Source organism: Empidonax traillii, unplaced genomic scaffold, assembly GCF_003031625.1.
Source record: "Empidonax traillii isolate 1590-97213 ecotype Southwest subspecies unplaced genomic scaffold, ASM303162v1 scaffold1499:size99741, whole genome shotgun sequence".
Classification (NCBI taxonomy): Eukaryota; Metazoa; Chordata; class Aves; order Passeriformes; family Tyrannidae; genus Empidonax; species Empidonax traillii.
The window spans coordinates 32,552-53,232 of record NW_020956692.1 but is presented as its reverse complement, the minus strand read 5'-3'; the positions used below and the strand labels follow the sequence as shown (position 1 = coordinate 53,232).

General features: G+C 50.4%; 1 protein-coding gene across 8 annotated transcripts in view; it reads right to left on the bottom strand.

The window, feature by feature from the left end:
• The window catches only part of TCF4 (transcription factor 4), a 72,370-nt gene that overhangs the window by 42,771 nt on the left and 8,918 nt on the right, over nt 1-20,681 (bottom strand). For all 8 annotated transcript variants that reach the window (XM_027907609.1, XM_027907614.1, XM_027907611.1 and 5 more), the window contains exon 3: nt 5,216-5,280. In XM_027907609.1, the coding sequence (XP_027763410.1) occupies nt 5,216-5,280 (65 nt within the window). The remainder of the gene's footprint in view (nt 1-5,215; nt 5,281-20,681) is intronic.

The following is a 20,681-nucleotide window of genomic DNA, read 5'->3' as shown; positions in this document are numbered from 1 at the left end:
AATATCTGGAAATAAGGGAAATTAGGGAATGTTTTGGAGTGTTTCCAAATAAATATTCAATTTATTGTGAATGTTCTCTGGAAATAAAAGGAATTTAGGGAATGCTTTGGATCATTTCGCAATAAATATTGATTCATTGTGGATATCAGGAAAAAAGGGAATTTTGGGAATGCTTTGGGCCACATCACAATAAATAAGGATTTCTTGTGAACATTCCTGGCAAAAAAATGGGATTTTAAGGGCCAGGTGAGCACTGGTTTATAGTGAATATTCCCTGCAAATGAAGGGAATTTTGGGAATGGTCAGGGAATGCTGGGCTCAGGAATTCTCCCTGCACCTCGGCCTCCCCATAAAGCCGGACCTGCTAAAGCTGGGCCAGGTTTATCCCTGTGTGGGGAAGGCCAGGAGGCTCGGGATGAATCCCTAAATCCAGCTACTCTCTCCTTGCACTCCGAGAGAACTCCAAGCGCACCAAGAGCATTTTCCAAGGCCGGGGGAAGAAAGGAGCAGAAAAAGCCACGTCCCCTCCAGAGCCCAGCCTTCCTCATCCCAGAGCTGCAGAGGTTTCTACGGGACAAGAAATCCCAAAGGGGGTTTTTACAGGACAAGGAAATGAGGCGAGCAAGTTTAAGGGGGTCATTTCGGGAGGGGGTCATCCCGAACCAGGAATTGCTGGGAATTCAGCTCCCAGTGCCTCAGAGTTCCCAGCTATAAACAGGGAGGAAAACTGGGATGAAAATATATCCATATTTATCCCAAAATCCTATAAAAGGACCAGTAAGCTCTGCTCCGAAAATTCCAACCTTTCCAAAGCACCCCCGTGGAATGCAGGGTCTCCCTGGTCCCAGTCCCAGCTCTGGAAACTCGGGAGTGTATTGGGATCAGAGTCACCATTTCGGGAGAAAGGAGGAGGTTTCAAAGGGTTTCATGTCCAGAGACATCGAAAGACATTGGAATTGAAACCAAAAACAATTCCCCAAATTATCAAAATAAACAACATAGCAAAATCCTAAATTCCCAGGATTTTCCCCACGGAGCCACAGCCTTGGATTTCTTATTAATTCCAATCTTTTGTCTTGTTTTTTTAAGGTGTTTCTACACCTTCCTGGTTTTGTTATTTTTTTCCTGCTGCCTCCAAAACGGGAATAACAAGACAAAGAGTTAAAGCTGGAGAGGGAGAGAATCCACCAAATCCATCCAGATGGAAAGGAAATTATCCCTCCTGGAAAAACCCAACTGCCGCTGCTGCTGCAAAGCTCAGGGGCTGCTTTTTAAAGGAAAATTATGTGGATTTCACCAGAATATTTGTCTCGGGTTGAAGAGGTCGGGAAAAAACTGGAAATCATCCTTAGAAAAAGCTGGAATATTTTTCCTTTGTTGTGGAAACAGGTGGGATTCGAGTGCAGAATTTTCCTAATGAAAATAATTCACATTAAAGGGAACCTGGAAGCCAAAACCATGGCTCAGGGAAAAATCCCTGCATTTTGAATTCCTGGGATATTTTTTGTTGGCATCGATGCGGCATCAAGCCTGGAACGTCCCAGGCGGGAGGAAAACGGGATGAGCCTAAAACAGCTGAAGCTCCTTCCCTGAACGGCTGCCAAGGGCTGGGGTCGGAGCATCCCGGGGGTCCAGCTGCTTCCCGGGCCCCTCCGAGCTCTGGGATGTGGCTCCAGGGACATCTGGGCCCTTCTCCCAAAGCCTCGGAGGAGCCTCATCCAGGTGGGATCAGGGAAAAGCATCAGATCACATCCCTGGTTTCTCCCAACTGGGCAGGGGCAGGATAAGGAGCAGGGATGCAGGTTGGGAATCCCGGGATGCTCTGCACCTGCAGGTACTCAGCCCGGTGGAGCGGGAATGTGGGAGCAGGAATATCCACCTTCTGATGGAGAGGTGGCCCCGTGAGGCTGGAAGTGCCTCTGGAGAGAGCGGGAGGCTCCCAGCAATCCCTGCTTCCCTTCCCACACCTGGATCCACCGGCAACACCAATGCCTTTCCCGCTTTTCTAACAATTTATCAGGAGATTGAGCCCAAATGAAGCCATTTAAAGCAATTCCTTCTGCCACTGAACTTCCCAGTGATTTATCCTACAATTATTTCTTATTTCCTAGGAATTCCTGCCCTTTATCCCAGGAAACGGGCTCATCCCGCTCTTTTCTTGCTGCTCCGTCCCTCCAATTAAAATTCCTGACATTATTAAAGATCAAAGCTCCTTCCCTCCATTATTCCCGTTCAGATCCCTCTGCTCTCCCTGCCAGCACCGCTTCCCTGCTTTGTTCCCTCCGCTCCGGCACCGGGAATGTCGGCCGGGATGCGGCGATCCCGCCGTTCCCACCCTGTTTAATGAGGGCTTTTCCCAGGAAGAAGGGGAGCATGGAATGTGTTCCATGACCTTCCAGCTGGGAGGAGTCCCTCCGTGCACCTGGATCACCAGAGGCGCTCCCTGCTCCTCTCCCCGTGCTCCTGACCTGGGTGACTTTCCCAGTCTATTCCCTCACCAATTCCCAAAAAAAGTGGCTCCAGTGTTTTGGAGCAAAGAGGTCGAGCTTCATCAGCCTCTGGATTCAGCAAAAAAATACCTTTTGCACCCCAAAATCCCGGGAAATACAGGGAGGAAGGCATGGAAATATGGACAATCCTGGGATATTAATGGATGGGGAAAAAAGGCACCATAAGGGGTTGGATAATTCCCAGGAAGCCCCAGTTTTTATCAGGATATTCCTATGAATTATAAACTAAGAGACACAGATCCTGGTATCCCTGTTTTCCATGTACCATTTCCATGCCAGGCTGAAATTCCAAACACCTGCAAGTGCCCTCATCCCATTTTTTCTAAGCCTAAACCCTCTGGGATGGATGAGACGCTGAGGAACAATGAGGTGCAGAAAGGAATATTTTGGGAATATTTTTCCTGGGAAAAAACTTGTCACCGTGTTGGATTCTGCCTTGCTTCCCTTTCAAGATGATCAAGGGGGGATTTTCTACCAGGATTGGCTTCAAAATGTTCCTCTTTGGCAAATTATTTCGACAAATCCTTAAAGCCCGGCCCTGCTCACCTTACAAGGCCCTTGTCATCCCATTTTCCTGTGGAAATGTTGGATACAAAGGCCTTGCAAGCGGAATGCTGGCTCAGGTTGGCTCGGGGGGAACATCCCACCCTGGCTCCCCCTTAACAAGGGGTTTCGTGGCTGAATTCCCAAGTTTAATGAGAGAATCCATGTTTTCCCTTTGAATGGGAGAACACAGGGAAGGCTCGGAGAGCTCCCAGTGTTTTATGGAAATTACAGGGATAACGTTTGGAACCGAAGTCGCTGGAAAACATCTGAGAGACCAAAGGAACGACGGGGCCAAAAAGCTTCGAGAGCTTCCAAGGATTTTTAACCTCTTCCTGTTCACCAGCTGGGAATATAAACAGAGTCCCTTTTTTTCCCATGGGAACAGGAATTGGTAGAGAAAATTGTCCTGATCCTCAGAGGAGAAGCTGCTTCCACATCCTGACATGATCCAGCATCATGGATTTGGGAATGGTCACCCAGAGGGGTGGTGGATTCCCCATCTCTGAATGGGACCCAAACCTGGATTTTGGGGTTTTATGGAATCACATCCACAGCCCTTCCAGCTCCCTGGGAAAGGGAAGAGCCCTCCCTGTGGAATGGTTTGGGTGGGAGGGACCTTAAGGATCATCCAGTGCCCACCCTCTGCCACGGGCAGGGACATCTTCCATAGCCCAGGTTATTCCAGCCAGGTTATTCCAGGGATCCAGGGACAGCCACAGCTTCTCTGGGAATTCCATCCGAGCCCCTCGCCACTCTCACAGCCAGGAATTCCTTCTCAACATCCCATTCCCTGTGTCCTGTCCCTCCATCCCTTGTCCCCAGTCCCTCTCCAGCCCTCCTGGAGCCCCTTCAGGCCCTGGAATTTGCTCTGAGGTCTCCCTGGATCCTTCCCTTCTCCAGGTGAAGGTTCCCAGGTCTCCCAGCCTGGCTCTACAGCTCCCGGATCATCTCTGTGATGATCCCCAATGAGCTTCCTGGAGTGCCAAGACAGGAACGACGCAGAGACACGAGCCCAGCTCCCAGCACCGTCCTTTTCCCGGGAAAAGGCCTATTAGAGCTGTTTGTAATTCCGGAGCCGTCCGTGCCGCTCTGCACGCGCTCCATCCCATCAGTCCCAGCGTCAGGATAGCAGGGAGGTACCACATGCCCAGCAAACGTGACAACGAGTAGAAACTTCCATATGTGCTCCCGGCTCTGGGCCTGGAGGGAATGGCTGCTCCGCCAGCCCCCGGCGCTGCCAGGAGCGCAGAGCGGGACTGGCTCCGGCTCCACATGGAGCTGCTCGCAAGTTTTCCAAAGCTGGGCTGGGAATCAATCATTTTGCAAAGCTTGTCCAAGACTGGTCAGCACGGCACCATCTCCCCAGAGTGATTGATTCCAACTGGGAACACATATTAACCAGGGAACGGGGAGGAGCTGTGGAAAAGCAGCACTTCCCAAGGGTTTGAAACATGGGAGCAGGGCAGGGCACCTTCCACAGCCCCGGTGATCCCACCTGGCCTGGGGCATTCCCAGGGATCCAGGGACAGCCACAGCTTCTCCAGGAATTCCCTCCCCACCCTCACAGCCTGGAATTCCTTCCTGATAGGGATTACAAATAAGGGATAATTTTTCCAAGGAAGCTGATAGTTCCAAGCCACCAAGGCAGGGCTGGGAAGCTGCAGATGGAGGGTGAAATTCCGCCAGGAACTTCAGGAAGGAACCAAGCTCTGGATTGCTGGGAGTCTCTGAGATCCCTATCTGGGATTCCCGAGCTCTGCTCCTGCAGCTGAGGGCTGTGTGGAGTCCTGGAATGGTTTGGGGTGTGAGGGCTGGGAAAGCTCCTCCAGTGCCAGCCGTGCCGCGGGCAGGGACCCCTTCCATGGGCACTCCCAGCCCCATTCAAGCTGGGCACGGAGCTGCTCCCAGGGCTGGAGCCCCTCAGACGTGGAGCCAGGCTGGGAGCACTGGGGGTGCTCCCCTGGAGAAGAGAAGGATCCAGGGAGGCCTTGGAGCAAATTCCAGAGCCTAAAGGGGCTCCAGGAGAGCTGGGGAGGGACTGGGGACAAGGGATGGAGGGACAGGACACAGGGAATGGCTTCCCAGTGATTTAAATGGAATACTGAGAAGGAATTCCTGGCTAGGGGGCTGGGATGGAATTCCCAAGGATTCTCACTCACCTGGTGGCAGCCCTGTAAGTTGGAATCTCGTCCATATGATGAGTAGGAACCTCGTTCTGTTTTACCTGGGAAGAGATGGAAAATCCAGGTAAATACATGGATAACACAGAAACACACACAAAGCTTCTCCAGGGGCTTTAGAGGATGCTCATCCAGTCTTCCCAACACCGATTCCATATGTATTTATATATATATTCCATAGATAAACCAGGCACTGCTGCCACTGGAATACACAGAAAGGGATTCACAGTTTTCCTGCTGGGATGGATGGGATGGGAATTAAACTTCCTGGTGACAGTGATGGGAATTAAGCTTCCTAATCCTGGCTGCGCTGCTCCTGGAGCTGGGATTTGATGGGATTCCATGGGCTGGGTGAAGGTGGGAGCTGATCTCCCGCCTAGGCACCTGACATTCCCACCTCCTGGCTCTCGCAGCTTCCAGGAGTTGCTGGGGATGTGCTTCCCTGCTCTTTCCCAGGAGAAAATTCCCTCATGATCCACCTGAGAAGGAGGCATGGATTGGGCCAGAAGGGCCAGGAGCCAAGTGGGGATCTCTGTGCCCACCCCAAGCCCCTTTTTATCTTCCTTCCTTTTTTTCCCAGGAAGCTCTGAATGCTCCCATCCCAGAGCCCGACTCGCAGCATCGGCCCCTTCGCTTTTCCAGAGGGCAGCAAGGGGGATTTTTTGGGATTGAATGGGGAAGTGAGGGAGGGAAGAGGAGGTTTGTGCCAAGTGCCAAGTGGCGGCTGAGCAGCAGCGCCCCACGTGCTCCCAGACAAAGAGCAGGCAAGAGGGCTGATCCCAAACATATTGCCAGGGAAAGACCACCCTTCAGGAGAGGAGAAGCCCAGCAGGGGAAGCGGGGGAAGCACTGCTGACTAAACATCCAGGAGGCAGGAACAATTCCCCCCAAAATTCCCGGCATTCAGAGGCAGCAAAGCCCCTTGTGCAGCGCCCGGGATGAGGGAGCGGATGCTCCCTGTGCCTCCCGGTGATCCTGGGGATACTCCATACCCAGGAGCTGGGTTTGCTGTCGGGCTCCCTACTCCCAATCCCAGCCACATTCCATTCAGAAGCCAAGGCAAGATAGATCATCAAACAAAGGCTGCTAGAGCTCACTGAAATCATTCCCAAAATCCATGGACACATGCCGGCTCCAGGAGCCTTTAATATCCAACCACCGGCTCTGAGGGTCCTTTGTGGACACAGTTTGGCTATTCCAAGTGCCTTGGAATCAAAATTCCTTCTCCCCATCCCAATTTAAGCCTCTGGAGCCTTTTGTTTCTTCCTTGTTTTTGTTGTTTTCTGTATAAAATATTCCAGTACCTCACAAGTATTGCTGCGATCGGTGGGGGATTAGGCCTAACTTTAGGAAGACCTCGGAGCTGGGTGTTCCAAGATCACAGATAACCCTCCACTTGAGAATACCAGAGATAAGTCAGGATTGAAACCACAATGAAATCCAAACGGGGAATCCACAAGTTCAAGGCCGAGACACTACAATTCAATCCACGTGCTGCTCCCGTCTCCCTGAGAGGGTTGGGAAGTCTTCAGGAACAGCGAGAGCCAGGAATTGGGGGGCCAAAAATTCCCGAAAGGAAGCATGGGCTGAGGGGAGAGAGTGGGAGCACCTGGGCAGCCCCTTTGCCATCGTCTCAGGCGCGGCTTAATTTGCGTTTGGGCAGAAATATTTACCCCGGCACCAAAATAAACCCCCCGCAAATTACAAGTTGTCAGGGCTGGGCCGCGCTGCCGCTCGCGTGGGGGAGGAACAGGGACCGCCGGAGACGTGAATCATTCCCGGTAATTTGAGTGTTTCCATGACATCAATGGGCACCCGGCCAGGGCTCTGTCGAAGGCTCCGAGGTACCAAAGCGGCTCCGCAGCCAGCGGGAGATTGACTTGGCTGGGTTTTTTTTTAAGGATTGTGCTGCTCGGGAAAGATTTCATCTCCGGCGGCCGCTTTTCCCACCGAACCCGGCACTCCGGAGCTCTGGAGACAGTTTTGAGGTGGCTACCGGGAGCAACCCAAAAGCCACCTCCTGCACACCCCAAATAAAGGGAGGACTCTGGGAATCGTTAAAAACCCCCGGCTGGAGAGTCTGTGTGGATTCTGTGTGGATGCTGTGTGGGTTCCATGTGGATTTTGTGTGGATTCCGTGTGGATTTTGTATGGATTCTGTGTGGATGCTGTGTGGATTTTGCATGGAGATTTTGCAGAGAGTTTGTGGAGAGTTTGAGGGTTTTTCCCTCACCCGTAACCATCAAACCATTCCCGCTGGGTTGAGGGGGAACATCTTCCCTATAAATTATCCATTTCCAATTACCTCTGCTCCCGTCGCTTCCCCGGCACACACCAACGAGCCCTGTGACAACACCCAGCTCTTTAAACAACAACTGCTGGGCTGAGAAAAGCCGCTCCTCGATTTTCCCCAGTTTCCCAGGAACTCGGCATTTTCCAAGGGTTGGGAGGCGGAAGGCGCAGGTGCCCCGGCAGCTCCGGGAGTGTTCGGGGGGAAAGCAGAGGGAGCGCGTTCAGCGCCGTGGCTTTCCCGACGCATCCACTGCGGAATTTTCGAGCCAAGCCTCCAGTACTAGAATGCGGCAGGCGCTGCGGATATTTTTTGGCACAGAGACAAGGGTGGCAGTGCCAAAGCCCCATGGCTACAACTCCTCAAAAGAGGCAGGAGCGGAGCATTCTGCGCTCCTGTTTTTCCCGGCCGAGCGGCCGCGTTTTCCTGGAGAAAAGGCCCCGCTGGCCTGATTCGGGAAAAAAACACACCCCCCCCTCCATGCCACGGGGGAAAAATTGTGAGGGTGGGAGAGGGAGAAGGGATGGGGTGGATTTTTAGCTGTGCCAACGTGCTGCGAATTCCCGGCTCGGTGCTCCGGAGACTCCAGAGGCTCCGGGGAACAAAGCTCTGCCTGGAAGTTGGCCGGCACGGGGAGGAAGTTTGGGTGGGTTTGGGGAAGGCAGGGAAGTGCCGGAGCGTGGGGGGGACGTGGGGATGGATGTTCAGGGAACGGCCACAATGCCAATCACGGCACAGACAAAGGGAGAACTCCGAGCCGCTCCCGCTGGCCTGGCACACGCGGAATTGCGACTCCCTGCTCCCTAAATACCTCCGGGAAAAAAGCCGCCTTCTCTTCCCGGAACCCCTTTCTCCCGAAATATTCCCCGGGTGCTTTTCTTATAAAAGCAGCCCAGTCCAAATCATTCCATAAATCCACAAAGAGCCACTGGAACCATGGTGGGCTTGGAAAAACTGATTCAGCCCAGGAGGAATTCGAAGCAACTTTCAAAGGATAAATGCAAGTCATCCCAATCCCTGTCCTGGAGAAAAGGCACCTTGGCTGTTTTCTGGGAAGCAAGAGGAGAGGGATGAGGCCACTCTTCCAAATGCAGAGAAAAGGAAGGGAAATTAATTCTCTCAAATTTATTAATTCAATATTTCCCTCGATTCCATATTGAACATAATTTTTAAGAGAAATATTCCACCAGAATATTTTAATTTGGGATTTAGGGCTTGGTCAGGCAGGAAAACCTGGCTGGGGACAACCAAAACAGGCCTTTTATCAGGCACTGGAATTTTCATGGCTTCAAACAGATTTTGCTTAAATGTATTTGTTATTTTATCCCTGTATTTTCGGCATTTTGAATAGTTAAGGATCGTTCCCTCCGATGTCCGACGGCTCAGCCGGGAATGGAACCCGACTGAGTCCCATCACTGGCGAATTAAACACAAATTAAAGATGAATTTAATGCCAAATTAAAGGGAAATTCCAAAAACCAGCCTAGGAATGAGCTGGGGAATATTTGGGATGAGCTCCTGAGCAAAGGGAGCACGGGACGAACTTCCAAGATCCCCGGGAATGGACACACAGGGGCTGCTGGACAGAGCACAGGGAATTCGGGGGAAGCATCAAACAGCTGAATTCCACCTCAATCCCTGGCTTTGCATCCCAGATTTTCTGAGGCTGGGCTGCAGGAGATGCAGAGTGAACGTCTCTGAATCCCAGATTTCCAGCCACCGGCATGGGCTCTGCCCGCTGCTGGGTTATCCATCAAAAAAAATAGGGATTTGTTTACCTGAGAGATTAAAATCCTGCCTCATTTCAGCAGAAAAATTAACCTAAAAATTGTAGGGAATTAGGAATTACCCAAGGAAAACCTCCTTGAAATAAATAGGAATTTTAGGCCATTTATCCAATACCTGTGAGCAGCTCACCCATGGAGGAAGAGAGATATAGAAATAGAATACATATATATCAAAAATATTAATTTATATAAATAGAATTTTATATATTAATATAATCTTATGTAAATATAATTTAATATACATAAATATAATTTCTATATGTCCTGCCCTCTCCATGGGCACCTTCCCAAGGTATTAAAAATGGAATTACGAATGGAATCAGAACTGGAATTTCAAATATCCCACCCACATTCTCAGCAGAGGAGTCAGCACAGAGTTTTCCTATTTTTCCACAACTTTGGAATATTCTGTTCTTTAAAAGAGAAAAATAGGGAAAAAAAAAAAAAAGAAAGAAAAGAAAACAAAAGGGAAAAAAGGGGGGAAAAGGGAGGAAAAAGGAGAAAAAGGGCGAAAAGGCAGGACAAAGGGAGGGGGTTCTTTATGCAGCACCATCAAAATTCCAAGGAAAGCAAATCCCAAAAACCCATAGGAAAATAAAGCTACACGGTGTGAACCGAACGCAGGCAATTTCAAGGTGGGAAGTGGGGCTTCGGCGACGGCTCACTGGTTAAACAGGGAAAGTTAATTCCCAAAAATCCCCAAATTCCTTCCTTACACAAACAACACCCATGGATCCCTGTCTATCCATGAATATGATCCCAACCAGCTTTGCCTGGCTCATAGAATTCAAGGATAGGGATGGGCCTGACCTCCACGACCCCTCCTGTGCTTCTTCCTCACTCCAGGAAAATTCCAGACTAAGATTTTTTAGCACTGCCCACAATTCCTGAAATGATGAACCCAAAATTCCTGAAACAGGGAATCCAAACCAAAAGGTGGAGGCAAATTTATCCCTGGATTTCTTTAACTGATCCAATCTTGGTGCCGGTTCTGGGGAAATCTGGGATTTCTCCGTGTGCTTTTCAAACTAAAAAATTCACAAAACTGGACTTGGAATTGTAGGAATAATGATAAAAACAAGGAATTTCGAGGAGCAGGTTCTCCCAGATTTATATTAAATGCTCCTTTAGTCCCACAGTTAGGCAACCAATCGATAACATTCCAGGGATTTCAGGGATTAATAAACTGGATATCAAATCTAGGCACTAATTGAGAGCAGAATAATGAACTTCCCTAATTAAATTAGGGATTTGCTGGAACAAAACGACGGTTTCTTCCCAGTCTGACGGAAAAATAGGGGTATTTAACGAGGTGGGGAAGCCCTAAAGATTCCTCGGAGCAGCAGGGCCCGAGGCCACCCCAAGGGCCTCAGGAATCCAAGATTCCACGATGAGAAGGAGAATTTTGGGAGACAATCCTTCATTTCAAGTCACTCCCTAAACACCTTTAGCCTCCTGTTCCTCCTTCATGTGGAATTCCAGGCAGGAGGAGATAATGAGGATCATCTCGGCCTGAACACCTGGAAACAGGCGAAGAGAGGAGGAAAATTCCAGGAAAACATATTTATAGTGGTTTATCCTTCTTACTCCTGGAATGTAACAGGGAAAATGGAATGAGAGAGTTCCTTCTGGCCCAAACCGTTGCAGGATTCCGTGATCCCAGAAATCTCAGCACCCACAGCATCACCCGCACATCAGAGAAGGAGAGACATTCCTATAAAAATGGGAATAATCCTCATGTGGAGATTAAATCCCCAAGTTTTCATTCCCACACAAATTCTATTTATTTATAAGATTTTTCAATCCATAAAATTCAATTTTCAAACAGATAGGATTGGGGTTTGTTACAATTTCCCTCAAAAAACCAACAATTGGGATCATTTGGATCAGCTTGAGGGACAGCACAAACCCCAAGCTTCCCAGGGGATGGAAAAGCATCAGGAATGGTGTGATAAACACCAAATAATGGGCTGAAATTCCCAATAATGTCCAGTCAGGAATGCCAGCAGAGGGCATGCACACCCTAACCAGGCCCTTCCACGTGGGAACTGACACTTCCCAGATAATTTGGGAGTTATTTGGGCTGAGACTTTATAGAAACTCCCCATAGAGAAGGATCCAGGGAGACCTTGGAGCAAATTCCAGTGGCTAAAGGGGCTCCAGCAGAGCTGGAGAGGGACCTGGGACAAGAGGTGGAGGGACAGGACACAGGGAATGGCTTCCCACCAGTTTAGATGGGATATTGGGAGGGAATTCCTGGCTGGGAGGGTGGAGAGGGGCTGGGCTGGAATTCCCAGTGAAGCTGTGGCTGCTCCTGGATCCCTGGAAGTGTCCAAGGTCAGGCTGGAATAACCTGGGATAGCGGAAGGTGTCCCTGCCCATGGAATGAGATGATCCTTAAAATCCCTTCTATCCCAAACCATTCCACAACTCCTTGAAGCACCAAGGACACTCATCCACTGCCTCTTCCAACCACGGAACTCCTGAGAGTAATTCCCTATCCACAGAATCGCTCCCCCCCCACAGCCCTTTGCCCCCCGGAGCTCCTTATCCCAGAATATCCCTGTCGTTTAATCTGCAGTGCCTGTGGGAGCCGCCCTGGATTCCCAAGGTCTGCACGAGGCCACTGCGCTCCACGGAGGTCACGGCAGAGCCTCCCCAGCCCCGGAGCGGGAATGCCGAGGCTTCCCTACTCCCGAGCCCTCTCCTCCCACCCATGGCACAGTGTGTCCGACGCCCGTGCCATCCCGGCTGGCAGGCCGGGCGGCCGGGAAAAGCGGGAACATTCCCTGCCACACGGGTCACCCTCGGCGGGGGAACGGAGCGCGTGGCTCCGCTCGGCGGCTCCGTCCCGATCCCTCATCCCGCGGCCCCGCAGCTCCGGGGGAAATGCAAGAGAGGAGCCGAGTGCTCAGAGCGAAAATCTGCTTCCAGGACAATCCATTATATCTGACAAGTTAAATGTTCCATGGGAGACCAGATGGCACCGGAGCGGGGCCGGCGCTGGAGCCGGGAAACTCGGCAAATGCATCACAATTAAGGAGTTGCGCTCCCGACTTTCCTTGGATGGACTCACATTCCATCCGGGAGACTGGGGAGCCTTCCCAGTTTTTTCCAAGTGCTTTCGGGCCCCCCAAAAGGATTTTCTCCCCAGATTTAGGGGCTTAGGTGTACCAAAATCCCGCTCAGGGAAAGGCTATACCAGGGAATTCACTAAATCCCTGATATTCCTGTTATCAACAGACACAAACCCAAGGATAACAAGGATAACAAACATCTCTGAGCAACCTGGGCCATGGAAGGTGTTCCTTCCTTCCTTCCATGGCAGGGTTTGGAATGGGAGGAGCTTTAAGGCCCTTCCAACCCAACCTGTTCCAGGATTCCATTCTTAAAGGCCGAGGAAAAAGCAAAGCCAGTAAAAAAGAAGGAAACAGCCCCAAATCCCTGTTCCTCGGGGATGAGTTGCCCCCAAGAATGTCATGCCAGGGATGCCGGCTTTTATTTTGGGTTATGATTTCACTGGTTTTCCCCCAAAAAATTCCCAGGAATCCTCCCAGGACGCAGATTTTAAACCATTGCTTGTTTAATTGGGCACATCCCAATTATTTGGCTCCTGCAAACATTCCTGGCATCCCTGAACCACTGGGAAGAAAAATGCTTGGAAATTGCTGTTTCCTTTAACAGGGAATTTCTGGGGGCTTGTGAAATATCCTAATTCTTACAGGATCATGGAATAAACTCACTGCTCCAGGATATTTCATTGGTTATCCATAGCCATGGATTCCATGGAGCAGAAATGGGAGCGGGAAAGAGGAATCCAGCTGAATTCACCCCTGGAATAAAGCTTTGGAGACTCCATATAAAGCCTGATCAATGATGAATTCCTAATTAAATGGCCATAACAAAAGCCAAGGAGCTGCTAAATCCGGGGCTGAGCTTCCACAATTTGTTAGAAAACCGGGAATTGTGGAAGGGCTTTATTTCCCAAATTCCCTGTTTCTGAGCCGTTAAGGAGATGAAAACTTTAGGGAAGGATTTCTTTTCCTTAACCCATGATTTTAATTAGAAGATGTTGAAAAAGAAGGAAAAACAAATTAAAGAGGAAAAAATTGGAATTATTGTTTTCTTATCAAAAAAGTTGAATATATGGGATGTCAAATTTAATGAAGCTAAAAAACAATTAAAAAGGAAAAAAAATCGAATTGTTCTTTGCTTTCTTATCAAAAAATCTAATGGCACTAAAAATTATCCAATTCCAAGCCTGGAATGTTGGCAATTCCCAAAATTCCCCTGGTTTCAGGACATAAAGGAGACCCACCACAGAGAAAGTGCCACAGGGAAGGGAGTTGGTCCTGGAGCCACTTGCAAGCCTCAACAATTCCACCCTTGGGAACAGGGTTTGTCAGGAAGTTGCAGGAAGCTCTGCCTGATGCTCCTGGGATGCTCCATTGGCCATTCCCACCCCCTCAGTCCCTGTGGGAATGTCCCAGGCCATGCAGGACATGGAGGTGGCTCCAGCAGCAGCTGAGAACTTTGCACATCCCAAATCCCAAATCAGAAGGACAAGGAGACAGTCCTGGGGGTTTATCCTTTACCACGGCTTGGAAAAGCCAGGGATAATTCCCTCTCCTCCCTTGCTAAAGCACCGGATCCCAGGGGAATCCCACAGCCTGCCAGGATGGGGCCGGCAATGGGCTTCACTCCCCCAAGTATTATCAAAATTACCCAATTATTTCACCTAATTTATATTTATTGTATTCCTCTAATCCATTAAATTCCCTTTTCCCCTTGGAAACCATCCCTAAATTCTGCCACCTGCCTCTCAGGCCTCATCCCGTTCCAGACCCCAGTGCTTCCCATTCCCTATAAATGAAATCAAATTAAATAATCATATTTTTGGTTCAGCTCTTCCCAAGGAAATCTACCAATAATACGTGGATTTTTAAGGTTATTTTTTGTAAAGAGCTCGTGGAATATTTATTGAGGCTGGATAACGTATTCCCAGGGTTTTTTTGAGCTTTTAAATCCAAATATTCCTCACCTTGTTCCTGCTTAAAGGGACTATTTCCATCTATCCAGCCCTTCCCAAGGCAAACCCAAATTCCTGCTAGAAAACAAGGATCAAGTGGAATTTATAGGAAATGTATCTTAGCAGAATCATTCCCAGTTTCCCAATGGCAAAGGAACAATCTGTGCCAATATATTCCTTACAAAATAAGGATTTGGGGGAAGTTTTTTTGTTGGTTCTGATTTTTAACCCAAATTTGGAATTTTTAAAATGAAACCATTTTGTGCCGAGACAATAAAATGTGGATTTGACTTATTTTATCCCTCTTCGTTCCCAGGGTTTTTTAATTAAAAATACCCCATATTTCCAGTTGATGCTGTTCCAACCACTTTCCTTATCCCACATTTTTACTCCTGAGCCCAAAACCATGATTTTTTTGGGGGAAAAAAAAGGACGCAATCCCAGTTTTATTGTATGGAAGGGAATGAAACAGCTCCGAGAAATGTCGGGATGAACGGCTCCATTCCGATTGTTTACAGGTGCCACTGCACCATCTGCCTGGGCATTCTGCCCATCCGAAGGGAAATTATCCCGGAAAAATAAACCCCGATCATTTAAACCTCCCGAATTCTTTGATATTCAAATATAAATCATGTTCTAAAGTCTGAGATTAAAAAGTTCTTAAAAATTGAATTATCTGGGCAGAATTGGTGCTCAAATCGATGGGGAAAGAGCTCTTCCTGGAGCTGGGAATGGTGGAATTGCTCTGGATCGGGCCGCTCTTCCCTGTGAGCAGTGTCACCTTCCTCCTCCTCACGCTTCCCATTCCCACCTGGACACTGGTTTGGGGGGGAACAATAAATACAAACAATCCCAACACAGGGAATTGCAATTGCAGGTTATTTTCTTTTCCTTTGGAATTGTGTTGGCACCGGAGGACCGTGGGGGCTCCCCATGGCGTTTTCCTGACACAACCCCACCACCAGCAGCACACAGGGAAAAGGTGGAACTCTTGGAGGCCCTGGAAGGAACTGAAGGGCGGAAGAAGGGTTGGGAATGCCAGGAATAAGGAGCGGGAGCAGCCGGGGCCAGATCCTGTCCCAAGGAATAAGAGCATGGATGGATCCAGAACCAAGAACAACAGGATCACGGCCAGATCCTGTCCCAGATCCCATCCCAAGGAACAGCAGGATCACAGTCGGATCCTGCACCCCACACCGAGCCACCACCGTGGTGATGCTGATGGATCTGTCCAGGCACGAGGAACCCTTGGATGCACAAACAACCCGGGAACGAATTGGATGAGGTCAGGAGTGAACACACCGGCAGCGCTTCATCCCCTCCGAGTTCACTCACACACAGGGAGAGCCAAAGGGAAAATAAAGAGGAGTGAAAAGTTTTCCTGCAATTCCCATATTCCTGCTGGGGTTGTTTTTCTTCCCTGGTTTTTTGGGAGGGGGCCAGGGCTGGAAGGAGTTAACGGCTCCCTCCCCTTCATTTGCATCTGGTGCTTTTAGTGTGTGTGTGTGTGTGTTGTGTTTTTTTTCCCTTCCCTGAAAAAGTTGGCAGAGCCGCCGATTTTCCATAATGCAAGCATTTGGGAATTGTGAGCGGAATGAAACCGATCCAATCTCCTGACTGCGACATGAATTTTCATTAATTACAACCTTGTCAGCAAAAGCATTATCAAAGCTGAATATGAAAATGCTAATGAGCGCTCATTTGCATATTTTTCTTTGTTGGAATGTCATTAATTATTACATTTTATGATGATGAATGCAGCTGTCGAAGCTCTCCGATGCATAATTAGCCATCAGAATGCCAGGAGCCGATCAGCACTTTTGGGGCAAAAGCAGAAAAAACAGGCAAAAAGGCGACAACCCCCCGAATCTTCCCGAAAACGCCGAGGCGAGACCCCCGAAGGATGTTCGTCCCCATCGCGGGAGCGGCGGCGGCGGGATGGGTTTCTCGCGGGTTTACACGGCACGATTTGGGATTTTTTTTTGTTGTTGTCGCGGCTCTTAATAAAAAAAAAAAAAATAAAAAAAAAATCGTTATTCCAGCTTAATTAATGCCACGCTTAATTATACCGCCATGATGTCAGCGGTTTTAATTAAGCGCTGGCGCGGGGACAGGAGAGCTCCTCGCCGCAGTAAGAGTCGCCGCTGGCCGGGCCGGCCGCGGGTGCGGCGGGAGGCGGCGGGGCCGGGCGCGGGTGCGGGTTTGGCGGGGCGGGCGGAGCGGCGGGCGCGGGCCGGGCGGCGGGAGGCGGCGAGGGGAGAGCAGATGGGCCCCTTCCACATGAGCGGCGCGATCAATCACAGCTGAAGGGCCCAGGTGCGGCGCAGCCGCGCGGCGACGCCCCATTTCACAGTCTGTCACACTCGCACACACACGGCCCGCAGCGCCCGCCCCCGGCCCGCCGCGACCCCCGCGACCCCCGCGACCCGCGCGGCGTGGCCAAGGTCGGCAGCGGGGCACGGGGGGCCACGGAACGGCTGGCCGGCGAGGGAGGTTGAGGATCGGCGCGTTCCACCCCCTGCCGTGGGCAGGGATACCTTCCATAGACCGGCTTATTCCCACCTCGGACACTCCCTGGGATCCAGGGGCAGCCGCAGCTTCTCTGGGAATGCCATCCCAGCTGCTCACCACACTCACAGTCAGGAATTCCTGCCCAATATCCCATCGAAACCAAAGGGAAGCCACTCCCTGTGTCCTGTCCCTTCATCCCTTGTCCCCAGTCTCTCTCCTTTAGCCTCCTTTAACCCTCCTTTAGCCTCCTTTAACCCTCCTTTAGCCACTGGAAGGGGCTCTAAGGCTCCCTGGAGCCTTCCCTTGTCCAAATGAACACCTCCAAGGATGAGCATGGACCTCGTGGTGCACGTGGATACCATAACCCCCCTAACTCCCACTCCAAGATATTCCCATAGGGCTCAGGCACCCCAGAGCCTCCCATCAACCCTGGATGGATGCCAAGGAGGGACCACACTCCAAGCACTGCATACCTGCTCCTCCTTCCTGAGCCCCAGGAAAGGGGAATGCTGCAGGAAGGAGGGATTTGCACCTATTCCATGGCAGAGCAGCAGTGGGTGACATTGGCACAACACTGCCCCTCGTCCCCTTCCACCTGGATGGAACAGAGATGAATCTGACCCACCTCAACCTGAGCGTGACCTGCCCACTTCCCAACAAAGCTTGGGAAGATCCGCAAATGTCAGCCAGCTGTGGCTGCATCATCTGCACAACCAGAGAGAGGAGAGAGACAACTCATCTTTGGAAAACCAACTGGGAAAAAGCCCTTTGGAAGCTTAACGAATAAAGAGATGAAGGATCAAACCCCCTGTGGTGACCTGGGGGATGCACCCACATCCTGATGAGATTTGGGGATACCTGCTTCCCCATCCAGAAACTGCAGGAAGCAAAACTAAAGCTCCCAAAATGGAAACACACCCCCCTTTTTTTCCCCCAGAATTTCTTTGAAAGTTGCCTGAGCTGCAACAGCTGCTGCATTAATAATATAAGGAAAAATGGGATTTCTGAGAGGATTCGAGGAAGACATGAAGGCACTGAGCTGAAAATACCCCTTTCTCCAAACCAACCAATTATTAATCCCCTGCTTTTCCCAGGAAGGGCCAGAAGGGGTTTGTGTCACTCTCACCCTCCAGAATGCCCCCACTGGCATGGATAAATCCCCCTTTTTTTGGCTCCAGCACAAAAAGCAGATGTGAAGGGCTCCTTTCAAATGAAATTTCCAAAAGCTGAGCTGGTGCAGCTCCACATCAAAGGCACCCAAACCGCAACTCCTCCCCCTTCCCAGATAATTGCAGGGATCTATCTGGTGTCCTTTGGAAAAGGTAGAGCTCCAAGTCGGGTAAATAATGAGGGTGGGTTCCCTCTGCCCCAGCCCCTGCTGCCTCCACTTCCCAGGGCTGGGAATTCTCTCTTGTATTCCTGCAGATCCCTTTCCTGGCAGAGAGGAGCATCCCAGGAGGGATGGAGGGACAGGACACAGGGAATGGCTTCCCACTGGTTTAGATGGGATGATACTGGGAAGGAATTCCTGGCTGGGAGAGTGGGGAGGCCGTGGCACAGGCTGCCCAGAGGGGCTGTGGATTCCCCATCCCTGGAAGTTGTTCCAGGCCACATTGGAGCAACCTGATCTGTGGAAAGTGTCCCTGCCCATGGCAGGGGCTTGGAATGAGATGATCCATAAAATCTCTTTTATCCCAAACCATTCTATGATTCTGTGATGGAGCTCTCCAGGTCCACATTCCCATATGATTCCTATGCCACATCCAAACCTCTCTGAGTTCATAATCCATGAGTCACCACTGCAGAAGGACCCAAATCCTGCAATCTCCTGCTCCACCTTCCCAGTGCAGCCAGAGGAGACGGATAATTATCCCTGATGAACCCCAGCACAGACTGGACTCCCTGTCCACGCACCCTGCACCTCCCACTGGGATTTATTCCTTGGATTCCCCTGCTGACCTTGGGAAGTCACAGCTTTACGGCCCCTTATTGAGGAAAATCTACTCCTCCCACCCCAGCAGGACCTTCCTGTGGCCAAGAGGGGCTGGAATTTCTGTAATTCCTCTAAATGAGCAAAAATGGAGATGAAAATGGGAAATTAGGGATCTGGAAGGAAGGAGCGAGCAGAAAAGCAGGAAAGTGATCCGCATTCCTTTGTCCTTTTTGCCTTCCACTCTTAGCTCTCTCCCTTCCTGACTCCTCTGTCCTTTATTATCCCCTTTCCTGTGGTGATGCTCCAAACTGGCAAAAATTCCTGACTGCACAGGCGTGGAAACTGGCCCAAATTCCAAATATAATCCCAAATCTAGGCCAGGGGTATATTTGGCAAACACAAATCCCTGCCAGATTTACACAGCTCTAATAATAAGGTGACGAGGACCATGGCAGGATTAGGGACGCGGCTCCCTCGGCCCTCCCAAAGTGCCAAAAGAGTTTTCTTTGACTTCTATTCACCCTTCCCAACGGATCTCACACCATCAACTCCGGGGGGGGGCGACTGGAAGGGAAATGAAACCCCCAAAAGACCAAGCAACCCTATTTTGGGACTGGGGCGGGGGGGTTGGATGTGCTGTTTCCCATCAGCTCTAGAATATGTTTCTCCCCATTAAGCTGGAACACGAGTCCACACAGAGCATGGAAAACACAAGGAGATTCCCATCATTCCTGATGGATTTCCAGAGCCCATTCCAGTTGCCATTCCCTTTGGAGCCCATGTTCTGTTCCATGCACTATGGAAGCTGCAGGTTCCCATCAATTTTTTTCCTTCCTTATCCATCACTGAAGTCCTTTTCACACGTTTAAACCTCCTAAAATCCCTCATCCCCCTCATTCCCATCCAAGACGGTCCATCTCCAGTCAGGAGGAGAGGGACATCCCCTTGTGCCCCATCCACATCCACAGCTGTGCATGTCCATCCCTGGAATGTGCAAGGCCAGCCTGGACAGGGCTTGGAGCAACCTGGGCTATGGAATGAGGTTGAAATGAGATGATCCTTAAAGTTCCTTCCAACCCAACCCATTCCAGGATCCAATAAAAAATAAACTATATTAGGAAGAACTTTTTAGGGTTTTTATAACTAGAGGAGCCACGTTCCAATGCCCATATCCAAGCCACATCCAAGTGCCCATGCCCAAGCCATGTCCCAGTGCTCATATTCAAGCCATGTCCGAGCGCCCATTCCAATGTCAAGGGCTCATCCCTGTGGCAGGATTCTCCCACCCAGATCCTGCTGGATCTTCTCTTCCCTCCCTTTCATGTGCAGCCTGTTCCCCTGAGCTCTGTCTCCTCAGCAAATCCCATTACACGATGGAACAAATATGTGGAGGGAACAAGCTGAGCTTCAAAGCCCAGGCCCTTCCCAACATTTTCCAGGTGTGCACCACATGAGCGGGGCCTGGGATGGCGACTGCTGGGGGGGGTGATGACAGCTCCGGAGAACAGGATCAAAACCATCCCACATGGAAAAAGAATATCAAAGCCAGGCAAAGACTTGCTTTGCCAGGCAAAGAGGGGGGGCTGACTCCAAGAAATCCTCCTGGGAATACTGGGGTGGAGAAACAGGGGAGGCAAACAGGACACGCTGGGTCGGCCACACTCCAACAGCGTTTATGGGGTTACAAACCAGATCCCGACTAACACAGCTTCCCACCAGGATAGGGGCAGGAAGGCAACTCCCCAGGTGGATCTGAAAACAGGGATATGCAGCCTGTGGCAGCCAAGTGCTCCCAAGGGGATCGCATCGTTCCCCGTTGTAAGGGAGGTCCCCACTGCTCGCCATTGCGAGGTGGGGCCGCACTGCCCTCAGCAGACCCTGTGAGGGGTTTCATG